Here is a 14227-nt window from a genome sequence, read left to right on the forward strand (position 1 = left end):
GGCCCTCCCGTCAGATCCTTCCTACACATCAGGAATCTCACCCCCTCAGCACGTTGCCCTCGAGGTGGCTGTGGTGGGGACGAGACCGTTGTTCACCTCCTTGTGGTTGTGCCTTTGCAAAGAAGGTCTGGAGAGAGATGCAGTGGTTTCTGTCGAGGTTCATCCCGAGCAGTTCTGTGACATGGTTGCTCTACGGGCTGTTCCCAGGGACACACACCGAGACAAACATCAACTGCAGCTGGAGGATCATCAACTCGGTGAAAGACGCTCTTTGGTCTACCCGAAACTTGTTAGTCTTCCAGTGCAAAGAGTTGTCCCCGACCGAGTGTTGCAGACTGGCACATTCCAAGGTCTGGGACTACGTGCTGAGGTACGCACTAAAGCTTGGGGCAGCCGCCGCAAAGGCGCAATGGGGAAGGGTCGCTGTCTAAGATCTTTCTGCCACAGTGCACCGAGGGACTGTGAACCCTCGGGCTGTACAGCTCAAAATGAATGTCTGCAAATGATAGTAACGTTCATTGATTGTATTGATGCACCTTGTGATACATGTCCTCAAAGTTGAATCTGATTGTACCTTTTGTGATGGTGATTTTGAAATGGTTTGGAATGTTCTGCCAGATATTTTATGAATAAAGTATATTTTTCCAAAAAAAAGTATGCAAAGGACACATGAATACACATGCAGACACACCCATATACACATTTGTATAAATGCAACTTCTTGTATGCACATAATAGGGTTGCCAACCCTCCAGGATTGGCCTGGAGTCTCCAGGAATTGAAGATCAATCTTCGGGACATTAGTGTGTACAATCCTGGAGAAAGAGTGGGACTGAGTCAATGGACCTTTGGCTGGCCTGTCAAATTTTCCATCCTTCCCACGGTTATTCCCATGGCGGGCAGGACCAGAAAATCCCTCCCACTGTAAAAAAAATTCTTTGAACATTTATCTTTAACAGATATAGAAATATTGAAGATGGAAATATTGAAAATAGCAGTGTGCCACAAGGATAGATGTGTTGGCTGATTAATGGCTGGAGCATGGGGGCAAGAATGTGATGAAACCTCCAGAAATACATTTAATCGCAGTTGGCAACTGTAACACACATATGCATGATTATTTGGCCAGGTTCAGGAGTTGAAATTGGAAGGCCAGTTGTGGTGCCCTAATTATCACCCAAGTTCAGATCAACCACTAAAGCAGCACAGACTGGGGATGGAAGCTGGGATCTTCCAGTCTGTCTAATTCAGTGCTACATAGTAAACAACATATACTTTACATATCAACTCCTGCTCCTATGTCTTATGTTCCTAGTCCTTTCGTATTTTCATTCTTTCTCTTTTCTGCCCCCACCCCATTCCTGATCTAAATCCAGGGACAAAGATCGTTTTCTAATGAACCCTGGATTGATAAACAAATTCTACCTATCTTAATTCTGTGACATTAGTCCCAAACAGGCTGGAAATAAATACAGAGCTTGTGAATAAACTGTGCAGCCTTCACAATTATTCTCTGAAAAGGAAACTTCTGTCACCACCTGTTTACTCACAATTTGTATGCATCTGTTTCCTGTTGGCCTCAGTGTAAAACTCCTTGCAATGTCACCAATGAGCAGTTTTCTTCAAATTATTTGCCTTGGCTTAAGGACGCTGACTGTAGAAGGGCAACTTATGCTGCACCACTTCGCTTTTCTCTTTCTGAGCCACTATAAGTTTGCACTGCATCTATTTTACAAAGCAGTCTGCAACTGAGTCAATTTAGTACTTTGTAAAATTCCCACTGAAAGATCAGATGGAGCAGTATCACATCATCTCGTTTAATATTTAATGAATGGAGAATGGTCACCAAACCAGCAAAACTAGAATCTCTGCATTCATTGCAAAACTAAAATGGATTCCCTATCAATTTGGGGTCAGAGAGATTGTTCATATCCCCGTGGACCATCTGCCACACTCCCAGAATCATAACAACCTCTTCACTTTTCAAGGTTTTCAATGTTTCCCTTCCCTTCTGCTACTCTACCGTAACTATCTACATCTTCTGTGGGCCCATCTTTTGCTCCCATACTTGTCTCTTTACTATCTCCTTTATTGTTACTTAATCACTCCTGCCCTCTGTTTCATCGACATCTCCCTTTCATTCTTTCCCTGTCCCTCTTTAACCTCGCTTTGTATTTGCTTAAAAGCTGTTGTCTCTAACATCTTCAAGTTCTGATGAGGGGTCATCGACCTGAAATGTTAACTCTGTTTCTCTCTCCCCACATGTTGTTTGAACTGCTGAGAGTTTCCAGCACTTTCTGTTTCTATTTCAGATGTGCAGCACCCACAGTATTTTGCTTTTGGATATACATCTTAATTGTTGGAAGCTTTTTAGATTTGTGGAGAGGAGTCAATCTTTTCATCAGATTCTGGACAAGTCTGAAAGTCTGGCAACATTAGACTTTGAATATCAGAGAAAGTCAAGACCACCACAGGAAACTCATTATATTTGACCCCTAAGTACTCCAGAAAGAGATCTATCTGGATCCTGGGAATAGTTTTTAATTGATGTTCTGGTAAATTGACCGGTGGTCACTAGATGTTAGGCATTACTGCTGTCATATTTGCTTGACTCTCAATGCTGTGAAGGTTCTCAGTAATGGAGAACATCACGAGAATCTCCTAAAAACATGGAGTTTCTGCACCATTACAAATGGAGAACCATAGGTCCAAAATTAACTTTTTCTGCACAGGCACACTAGACTTACCACAGATATCATATCTCAAGATGTTATATCCTCAAAGAATTCTATTTACATTTGAGCATCTCTAGGGAATTTGTTCCATAGATTAACCACTTGCTCACTGACACATTGTGCTGGATTTTACGCTGACAGCAGACTCCACCATCTCCAAGAGGACATTCCACCTCATAGAGCAGCTGGCCAATCAGAGGTCAGCAGCTCTGCACACTGGCATTGCCAAGCAAGAGTGGTGAGCACTGCTAGTGCTATAGGCAGGCCAAGGAGGTGCTGCCCCCCTTTCACTGTCCAGCAGCCAACAGGCTTAAACCTGCCAGGCTACAAGTTGGGTACAGGCCTCTCCTGCCGCTGTTGGAGCAACGGCAGGATAAGTCCCTTAATTGGGCATTAATTGACATCTCCCTGGCTGCCTGTAAAATCATGGAGAGGCTATGGCAGGTGGACTGGTAGCGGGTATACTACCAATAGCACAGTACCCCAATTTACAGACCCACCTGCCTCCTTTTCCACCCGCACCTGGGCCATAAATTTCAGCCCATGGTTTTTGCAGATTAGTTTTGAACTGATTTCCTTTCAAGTCCAGGAAACGTCCTCTGGTTCTATTGGATCTGGGGAAATAACTTGTCATGTTCAGCATTATCTAATCCCCTTGAGAATAGAGGTACCTATGCTTTCCATTTGATATTGTAGAGTGGAGTTATCCATTTTGTAGGGTAGAGTGGGTGTCCCTATTCTGCACATTATAGAAATCGTAATCAGTTCGAATAAATTGAAGCTCTGTAAGTGGTTCCTCTAGCTTCAGCTACATTAAGTAGCTAATTTTCTCCATGCATTGGCTGGAGGCATAAGGCAAACTGTTCACTGTCCCTATTACTGTTTGAAAGGGCTTTGGAATCCCTAGCAATTTCTATAAATACAGTCTCTTACATCCAAGGTTAAAGGTTAAGGGATTAAACATATTAGATTGGCTTATATTCCTATGAGATAATACTGGAGTTTCAGATTGCATGGTTTTATGCCCACATCTAATGCCATTAATTCAATATGATAGCCGGATTTCAAGGAGGGAAGTTATAGTGGGTAGATAAGAGTCTCTCCCGCCAACAGCCCAGTGAAATGTTGGATTGCAGAGAACCAGCACAGATGTGCCAGGCCAAATGGCCTCCTTCTGTGCTGTAATCATTCGATGATTTGACCTCACTCAATATCTTAAAGGGATGGATAGAATACTTGGCAGGGCTGTCACACTTGTGTGGAACTTCTAAGCAACCAGATACAGAATCTCAGAATTGTTACGGTGTAGAAGGAGGTCATTCAGCCTATCATGTCTGCACCGGATCTCTCAGCATTTTAACTTGGTGCCGATCTCTGCCTTTTCCCCATAACCCTGTGCATTGTTTCTATTTAAATAATAACCAATGGCCTCTTGAATGCCTCAATTGAACCTGCCTCCACCACACTTCCAGGCAGTGCTTCCCAAACCTTAACTACTCGCTGTGTGAAAAAGTTTTTTCTCACCTCACATTTGCTTCTTTTGCAAAACACCTTAAAACTGTGCCCTCTGATTCTCGATCTGTTTACCAGTGGGAACTGTTTCTCCCTATCTACTCTGTCCAGACCCTTCATGATTTTGAAAACTTTTATCAAGTCTCCTCTCAGCCTTCTCCTCTCCAAGGAAAACAGTCCCAACTTCTCCAATCTATCCTCATAGCTGAAGTGTCTCATCCCTGAGACCATTCTTGTAAACCTCTTCTTCACTCTCTCTAATGCTTCCCATAGTGTGGTGCCAAGAATTGTACACAGTACTCCAGCTGAGGTCTAACCAGTGTCTTATATAAGTTCATCATAATGTCCCTGCTCTTGTATCTATGCCCCTATTAATGAAGCCTAGAGTACTTCATGCTTTAAAAACAGCTCTACCTGCCCTGCCACCTTTAATGATTTATGTACCTGCACACCCTTTAGAATAGTATCCTTTATTTTGTATTGTCGCTCCATACACTTTGGTACAAAGAACATCACCTCACACTTCTCCGCATTGAACTTAATCTGGCACTTATCTGCCCACTCCACCAGAGGACACAGTAGCCACCCATGAATAGGCTCTGCACCCAGTCATCAAACCAAGTAGATGGTGAATAGGCGATGAAAAACAAAGTTGAGAATCCCACGAAACAAGTGATACAAATGAATAATGAAAGTCCAATATTGAGTTTTGATTGTATAGGTCAGTGGTATATAATCAATATTTATCTGAAAATCACATCAACATCCTGCAACACCCTGTAAAAGATAATTTGCAGCCTTGAATTATTAATGGAATGTGACTTTCAGAACTGTAGAAAGATCAATTGTAAGGTTGCTAGTTACAGACTTAGTGGAACCAGAGATTGTGAGTGAATTGTTTGCTGCTAATATTAGCACATACAACACAGACACTGCTCTATAATTGAACTGATGATGGCATTCCTTTCCCAGTTGGTGTTTCTTCTGAATTCTGTCTAACATTACATTCTAAATAACCAGGACCATCAGATCAAAAAATATGGGCTTGCCCGGTATTACAGATGAGCTCCTTGTCCATTTCACAACCTATAGAGCAACAATCCATGAAGCCAAAAGGCAACCGTCTGTCTTCAGACCAGGAATGATTGTCAGATTGGTCCAAGACTTTATTTTACATAGTTCATTGATTGAGACATTGTGGTAGATATTCAACAGGCTGTCCTGATGTAAAATTAGTGATGAAGTCTATTGAAATTTATTGATCTGCAATGTATCTGTAGAGGTCACATTAAAAAAGGTTTAAATCCAACTTCCATTTAATTGCATCAATCTTGAGTTGTTAACATTATCTAGGGGTCCTGAGACTACAGTGTTATAAACAGCTCTTTCCATAGTTCCAGCCTTGCAAAATTCAGACAGGACCAAGCAGAAACAACTTCCGATCCCGGGTCAGGAAGTACAGTGAATTTTAAATACATTCTGCCTAAAGCTTATCCGAACCATTACAAGTACTAGAGGCAAAAAGCAGCACCTTGTTCCCACTCTTTACCCAGTTCCCAACTTCTCTACTCTGTGATGCACAGAGTGACCACAATCACAAGAACTAACAGCCCAATCATTTGATGTTACAGCATTCATGAGAATGGCCCTTAAGTAAGCCAGTAATTAGATCCAGGTTTTTGACAAAAAGCTAGTGAATAATTCCTGGTGTACACCTGCACATGACATACAACTATGGTGAAATACTGGAGAGGGTAGCATTTTTGAATGGTACCCAAAAAAGAGTACTCACATTCAGAAAAGCAAAGTGAGGAAACAGGGCGGGGGGTATTGAAACTTGACAGAGAATTACTGGTCTACATCATTACCCACCAGTTTGCATAGCTGAAAATTTATTCTACAAAATATTTTTAAAAATATAGAAGGCAAGGTAACAACATGACAAAGGCAATTAATACATCAGGAACAGATTGCACAAAATTGAACCTAGCATTGGTACATAATTTTCATATGATTCAAAAACATTATCCATCTCCCAAATCTTTCATACTGTTTGACAAGTTTCCACAGACTTCCTGATTGACGTATGTGGATGGTCTCACTGCTAATTTTTCAATTTTGTAGCTGGTGAGGATATTATATGGTAAACACTTGGAGGGTTTCTTGTTTAACTAATAAAGGGGACTGGATTGTAGAAGTTTCCGAACTGGGGTCCCCCCAGTCGGTGAGAAGGGGTGGCACTATCAGGTGGGTACCTTCAAAACGCTGCTTGTGGGCCAGGAAGAGTAGGAGTGGCTCCTCCAGGCCCAGCGAGACACTATGTAAATCAACCTGCCCTCTTCCTGCTAAGTATCAGCTGTGGCTCAATTGGTAACACTCCTGCCACTGAGTCAGAAGATTGAGAGTTCAAATCCTGCTCTAGAGAAGTGAGTATAAAAATCTTGGCTGAAGCATCAGTGCAGTACTGAAATATTGCTGCATTGTCAGAGGTGCCCTTTTTCTGAAGAGCTGTCAAAACCAAGGCCCTGTCTGTTCTCTCAGGTGGACATAAACAACGCCATGGCACTATTCCAAGAGGAGCAAGGGACTTAGTCCCAGTGTCCATCCTGCGTTTATCCCTCAATAAACAACACTTATAATAAAAGATTATCTGGTCATTATCATGTTGCTGTTTGTGGAAACTCACGGTGTGCAAATTGGCTGCTGCATTCCCTACATCACAACATTGACTACACTTCAGAAGTAATTCATTGGCTGTAAAGAGTTTTGGGACATTCAGAGCTTGTGAAAGGTGCTGCATAAATGTAAGCCTTTATTTTTCTTTTCGGATTAGTTTCATAGTTTTTGTTTCTACTGTTCTGTTTGGGAATCATGTGTTGATTACTGTTTGCCTAAATTTGTCTTTGCTTCAAATGCTGTCAATTTATTCTAATCTTGCAATATAATTAAAGGTAATTTTCTGCATTTACCTTCTCCATTTCCGTAACTATCCTGTGCACCTCTGGAAGATTGTCTCTTTACTCCTTGTTTCCGGACTGAAGAGCCCAAGTCTCTCCAGTCTTTCCTCATAACCCAGACATTTGAGGTCAGAATCAGCTTGTGACTCTTCGCTGCAGTTGTTCCCTTATTTCTCCGTATCAGTGCTCAAGAGCAATAAAGCATATACAGAGTCAAAGGATATGGTATCATGTGCCAGGCACTATAGAAAAAGGATTCCTCCTCCTTCATTGGTGATGTACTTGCATTTAATGCTTGTTTTCTATTAAGTATTGTTTTGCAAAGTAAAAAATACATTTCATTATTTATTTGTTATGCTATAGCTGTAGCATTCTGCATCTGCTTCCACTTGTGTCCAAAAGAGTCACAGGGTTCCCTCAGTTACTGCATCCAAATCTCATTAAACAATTTCAATGTTTTCTTGGTGGAGTCAGATAAATAAAATCACTTCTGCATTCATCTGAGATTTCCAAACAATAATCCCATTTTTGGCCTAAAGGTAACTGTACTCTTTTTTCAAGTGAGAATCTTATCAGCATTTTAAGGGTAATTAATTGATAGTGCCCATTTACAGACTAAAAATGTTCAAGTCTGACCCTAAAACCCAATCTCATCCTAAAGTTTTGGTTGCAATGTTAAATGTCTGCTGAGTAGGCTAATTACATGATTTCTGCTCAGCATGTGCTGTATTGGAGCTGCACTTGGCCAATTTGCTGCATGAGCTTCTCAATGCTCCTCAATGTTCTCCAAGTCAAGAACAAAAACAGGAATCGATGCTTAGAAGTTTCACTTGTTCGCTCTTTTTCTTTGAATGTATGATGCTAAGATTAAACTTTGAGGAAAGCACGATCTGCTTATAAATGATGTTAAGGCAGAGATAGATAAATTCCTGTTAGGCAAGGGAATCAATGGTTATCGGGAGTTAATGGGAATGTGGAATTCGAAACACAAACAGATCAGCCATGATCTTATTGAATGGCGGAGCAGGCTCAAGATGCTGAATAGTCTACTCCTCCTATTTTGTATGTTTGTATGTTATACGAGAGTGTTAATTTGCAACAAGGAATCACTTTCATTAGCCAGCTGTTTGAATCCAGAAAATGAACTGTTCAAAATGAAGAAGGAGCAATTAAAAAAAGTAGAGAATTTCTTCCTCATGTAACTTCAACAATCCACTTTTAATTGATTGCATGTTGCATCCTAGCATCTTGTTTTTTTAAATTTAAAAGCCATTTTGCAGTTTAGAAATTGCTTAGCTGAGATTATGCCTCACATTTCCCAGGTGAAGGGTTGCCTCATACTCGGCAGACCATGGCTTGTTCTATAGCACACCTGTTCTTTGTTAACATGCTAGCCTTGGATACTTGGGTCCACAGCCTTAAGATAAACTGTTACATTACTTGGCCCCTGTTGCATTACAAATTCACTACAAGTTTTCATTTGTGATCACTGCCTCCAGATCCAGTAAAAATCTGGAAATCAAAGAGCCCTTAAACCTGAAGAAGGTGGAGATATAATTACCTAGTTTGAATGTTATTTCATTGCACGTATAGCCAAAATAGACCTCTGCACTGCAAACCTTGATGCCAGCAGGAGCAGGGAAACTCATCATCCCTTTGGGGAGGAATCCTGGTCAGGATGATGTCAGGTTCCTGTATATCTCTGTCACACAGTGGCTATGTTGGATTTGTCAGACCTGGCTGGTTCACCCAATTAGTTTGGCCATTGAAAATATTTTGCTGAGCTTGAACGCTGTCTCCTCTTTGATAGGGGCAAATTCTGAGTGGATATTTAGAAATATAATCAGCTCTCTTTTTCAAGCAGACTGTTTAACTTCAATGTTTCCTGCAATACAAAACAAGTCATATTAGGTATGTAGTCTCTAGGTGTGATTTGTAGGTTGGAGAGGTCGGGGCCTGGAGATGAGAGCCAGTGACAGTAATTCTCTTAAGACTGCTCAGGTAAATATAGTTGGCTGCTTGGGGACACTACATCTGTGGTTGTCACACTATTGCTGCTGTTCGAAGAGCACAGTGAGCTAGACTGAACACTGTGCCAATCATCACTGGCAGGAGTCAACAAGCTATGCTCAATAAAGGAGCTGATGTTTCCTGATAAAGATTCAACTTCGGACGAAAGGTCATTCGGACTAGAACTGGGATTCAGCTCACTGTTCAAATCATCAAACACAATATGCTTTATCAGTTCATCTTGATGACCCAGTTCCAAGTCTTCTGGCGTCAAACCATAACTTTGCAGCATTTCCTCTAAGCCCTCCAGAGCAACATCGAGTGAACTGTTGACTGGGTAAGTTTTCCCATTTGTCCGAGAACCAACTGATTCACCAGCTGCTTTGGTGTTACTTCCAGCTAATGGTTCTCCACAGAATCCAGCTGGTGATTTGTTCCTTTCCACAGCATTCACAATGCGTGCTGGTGCAAGCATTTCTGAGAGTCCATGTTCAGTTCCACTAAGGCATTTCATTGCATCCTGCATAGCCTTTGAGGCACATTGTCCTTGGAACTTGTTGCATTCTGCTTTGACAGTTTGGGACTGGATTTGAGGAGGAACAGCTCTGGAACATTCATAGAGTGAAGCAGCTTCAGGCAATGTGAACCTTGTGAACTGGGTTGCCTTTTTCTGAAAGCACTCTATACCTTCTGAATCCCTAAAGCAGGAAAATGAAAAAGGTCAACATGATAAAGTGACATGACTGAGCATGAGGACACAGTGAACTAATTTGTGTGACATAACAGTGACATCAGATTTCAATCCCAGAGCATGTATTTTGGTAAAAGTTTAGCCAACCACTTTTGATGGAAAACATAGGGTGGAATTTTCCATGCTCACTGGCGTTGGCCAAGATCAGTTGCATCAACGGACAATATGGCGTGATCAGTTTCATGATGGCGGGAAACCAGTTCACGATCGTCTGCTCAGCCTGCCAATGGTGGCTTGCATTTCCTGCCATCGGACGTGGGAACCTCATTGTAATACATCAGCATATCATTATCAGGCCAGCCTGCCAGAATTGTCCCCCCTGCGCTGGATCGTTCGTTCACAGTGGCGGGAAAGCACTGATGTGTTTCACAAAAGCTCATAAAAGGCGTGCACTTGAGCCTGCACTTTGAGGGGAGCTCAGAGGTGAGTACACAGTAACACTGTGCAGCGCTCATCAGGTTGCCTGGTTAATTTCAAGCTTCAGGGGTGTCAGGGAATCAGGGTTAATGGCAGCCCTGTCACTGAGGTGATTGGTGGCTGTGTGTGTGTGTGGGGTTGGGGGAGCGGGGGTGGTGTGGGTGGTTAAGGGCAGCCCGGCTGTTGAGGCGACAGGTGGCTGGGTGGGGTGGTTAAGGGCAGCCTTGCCGCTGAATATAGCGCACAAGAATTCAGGATGCATGGTAGGGTGGGCGAGGGAAACCTGTATAAAGTGAACATTCGTCTGCAACTGAGACAGTTCAGGTGCAGCCACATCGATATGATTGGGGTCGGACTCCTGGCTTATCTGCCCACTCAAGCAACACAGAGGCATCAGAGTGTTCCAGAGCTTTCCACCCCGCATCCCCCACCCCACCCCACCCCTATCCCCCAACCCAGCACAGACTGCAAATTCATGAACATTTGAGAGGACTGCAGAACAGTTTTACAATCTCCTCGCTAAAGCTAGCCATGGAGCAGTCACTGCTGGAGGCCCTCACAGCCCTTGCAATGTTAGCATCCTGGCTTGGATTAGTCTTCCCCCATGGTTCAAGCTAACAGGGCAGCCATGCAGCGTACTAATCTCTGGCAATCCAAGTGGTGGCCAGTATTAAAGGGAAGTATTAAAGAGCTGTCACATTTAACCTGGACAGATTCTTAGTGCTAACCACGTGTCTCTCTCTTTCATCCTGCAGGAGGAGTACATCAGGAACATGGAGCCTGGTGAACTAGCTGTATGCCTGATGACTTAGAGCGTGAAGATAACAGAGGAGAGAGTGACAAAGGCTCCTGGCTGTGCAGAGACAGGAGCAGCAACCTCAGGAACGAGGGACGGCTGGGGCTTCCACACATGCTGCCCAAGAGCCACAGCAAGCCGTTGCAGGTAGGTGCCTAGCAACACCCAGGCTCTTTTGATGCCACCTTTCACTGCTGCAGATGAGTGGGAACCAGTGTCGCCGAAGACTGCGCATGTCGAGGGAACTAGTCAGTCACATCTGCCAGATACTGCAGGATTTAGCGCCACAGGGACATGGAGGGCATCCACTACTAGTGGTCGTGAAAGTGACCACGGTGCTCAATTTCTACATCAGTGGCTCCTTTCAGGGCTCCACAGGTGACCTCTGTGGGATCTCACAAGCCTCCATCCACAAATGCACCCATGAGGTCACGGATGCCATCTTTGCGAGGTCACACAACCTTGTGCATTTCGCTCAGGACTAGAACAGCCAGGATATAAGAGCAATTGGATTCGCCAAGGTCTTGGGTTTTCAACAGGTTCAGGGGTGCAATCGACTGAACTCATGGCGCTCAGATCTCTGTCGCAACACATGGTGGACTACATCAACCGTAAGGGGTTCCATTCGCTGAATGTGCTGGTTATGACCACCACAAATGCACCCTGCAGGTGTGTGCATGGTTTCCAGGGAGCGTGCACGACGCCTACATCCTCAGTCGGTCATAGATCCATGGAGTCTTCCAGGGTCAACAGAAGCTGCAGGGATGGCTCCATGGGGACAAGGGCTACCCACAGAGGCCCATGACTGTTGACATACTTGCGGTGGCCTCACATTGCAGCAGAGCAAAGGTATAATGAGGCTCATGCTGCAATTTGCAACCTAGTGGAGCAGACCACCAGGATGCTGAAGGTGAGGTTCCAGTGCCTGGACCGGTCTGGTGGAGCCCTGCAATACAGTCCACAGCAGGTGTCACAAATCATCATTGTCTGCTGCACCCTTTACAGCCTGGCGCTGCAACGGGGAGAAGAGCTGGCTGAGGAGGAGATGGAGGAGCTGGAGGTCTCCTCAGATGAGGAAGAGGCTGACAGGGATGAGGAAGAGGAGGTCCTCGTAGGAGACGATGATAGAAATGAGGCCCTCATACTGGCTAGCAGAGGCAGGTGTGCTCGGTAGGCCCTCATAGCTGCTAGATTTGTGGGGGGCGATAACAACATGCAGTGTGGTGACCCCACAAATCCTCACATTGCACCTTTGAATGTTTGAGTCCAGTCTGGCTTATGGCAGCGCGAATACCCCATGTGAGAATGCTCCTGTCATGGAGACACAGTAGAGGCCCTAATAATCGCTTGACTACAGGAGGATGATGACAACATGCAGTGAGAACACTCCATAGATCGTCATATAGCCTTTGAGAATATCTGACTCCTGTCTGGCTGAGGGCAGACCACTCTCGTTCAGTGATATCATAGAGACACAGCCATGAAACTTTAGAAGCATCTGACCTTTGCCTGCCTTCAGCACCTGATCCCTTCAGGAGCACAGTGTCACTGGCCACAGATGCTGAAGAGTTGGGGGTCAGCCCCTCCTTAAAGGTGCTGAGAGCACACAGAGAGAACGAGAGAACTCTGTAATGCCTGCCCATGACTTCTGGCAGCAATGACCAGCATCAGTAATGTTTCCAAGGAGTGTGAGGCTGGACCATCACTTTGGTCTGAAGGCCGCACAGAGCACAGGGAAGAGGCCCTGGACTGTGACACCTGCATTTGCCTTGTGCAGAAAGGTTTCACATCTGAGTGACAAGAACACTGCTCATCAGAACAAGGAGCCATAGGCAGGGGGACATTGTTAGGATTTTATCGACAATAGTGAACAGTATGTATGAGTGTTAACATCTGTGCCCAGGCTTTGCAACTAATTCCTCTTAACTGTCTGCCGGCACCATCGAGGTCTTCCGTGCCCAGTGGGCACCGCGGGGACTGGGGTATTTTACTGACCCCCTTAATCACATTTTGATCTGATGTTTGTAAGTTTCCTTTAAATTTTGTCTTTGGTTTTGCAGTTCCCTAATTTAGGGGTTGTGTTTATTTTGTCCCTGATTTTGTTAATTTAGTTTAATTGGTTGACTCCAAAAGAGTTAATTCCCCTTAACTTTCCTAACCCTGCCACTACATTTTGGTGCTCCCCGCGCATCCACAATGGAGTTGGAGGCAGCCTGTTGACTGTGTGGCCCTGGATATGATGCCTTTGGCAGGCGTCCTTTGGAGGGCCGAGACTTGGAGGGTCTTGCTGTGTGGCAGTGACACCATCCTTGGCCTGTGGATCTGGAGCTGTTGAGGTCACATGAAGAGGGGAGTCAGATGTTCACCTGCTGATTCCCCTCCCTATGGGTGCTCAGCAAAGTTCTGGCCTCCAGCTGTCCTCCAAATGCCAGAGGCCTGGGAAGTCCTGCTTCCACCTGTAGTGGGTCGGACAGTGCGATGTGCTCTCCAGATTGTGAACCCGGGGTTAAACCTAGGTCCCACCTTTGCACTGGTGGAGGGTGTGGGTGAGCACTGCGACGGAAATTCAGGGGGGATGCCTTCAGATCCCTCTTCAGAGGTTTCTTTGGGGCTTGATTGGAGGCCTTAGATCATGGACTCCATTGGCTGTTTGGCAGATGTGCCTGTAAAAGCAAGGAGAGATAATTAATGCATGGCAGTGGCCTGTGAAACAGGGCACATCACTAACAACACAGTTGCCTGATGGATGTTACGCTGCTGGACCCTCACTTGATAGAGCGCCACTGACCTCATCGTCAGAACAGGACTGGTCCAGAGCCTTGCCGGCCAGCTGGATGGCTCCAATTTCAAGCCTGTGAGGACCTTGATTTTCGGGCATTTCTCCACCAAAGGTCTGTAACTTTTCCCTCTTGTTGTGTGCCAGCTTGTCCTGCATGGATTGAGATAGACAGAGTAGAAGCAACATGCCTGCCAGGCCAGATGATAAGTATGCCTGGCCCGTGTGGGTGCTGAGTGGTCCCATGGACAGGATGAGGGCAATTACAGTGAG

General features: G+C 44.6%; 1 protein-coding gene across 2 annotated transcripts in view; it reads right to left on the reverse strand.

Moving 5' to 3' along the window:
- Positions 1–8260: 8260 nt before the first annotated feature.
- The window catches only part of LOC121279986 (aryl hydrocarbon receptor-like), a 143436-nt gene continuing 137469 nt past the window's right edge, over positions 8261–14227 (reverse strand). For both annotated transcript variants that reach the window (XM_041191609.1, XM_041191608.1), the window contains one exon: positions 8261–9912. In XM_041191609.1, coding sequence (XP_041047543.1) covers positions 9192–9912 — 721 coding nt within the window. In that variant the 3' untranslated portion in view covers positions 8261–9191. The remainder of the gene's footprint in view (positions 9913–14227) is intronic.

Source organism: Carcharodon carcharias, chromosome 7 (genome assembly GCF_017639515.1).
Source record: "Carcharodon carcharias isolate sCarCar2 chromosome 7, sCarCar2.pri, whole genome shotgun sequence".
Taxonomy (NCBI): domain Eukaryota; kingdom Metazoa; phylum Chordata; class Chondrichthyes; order Lamniformes; family Lamnidae; genus Carcharodon; species Carcharodon carcharias.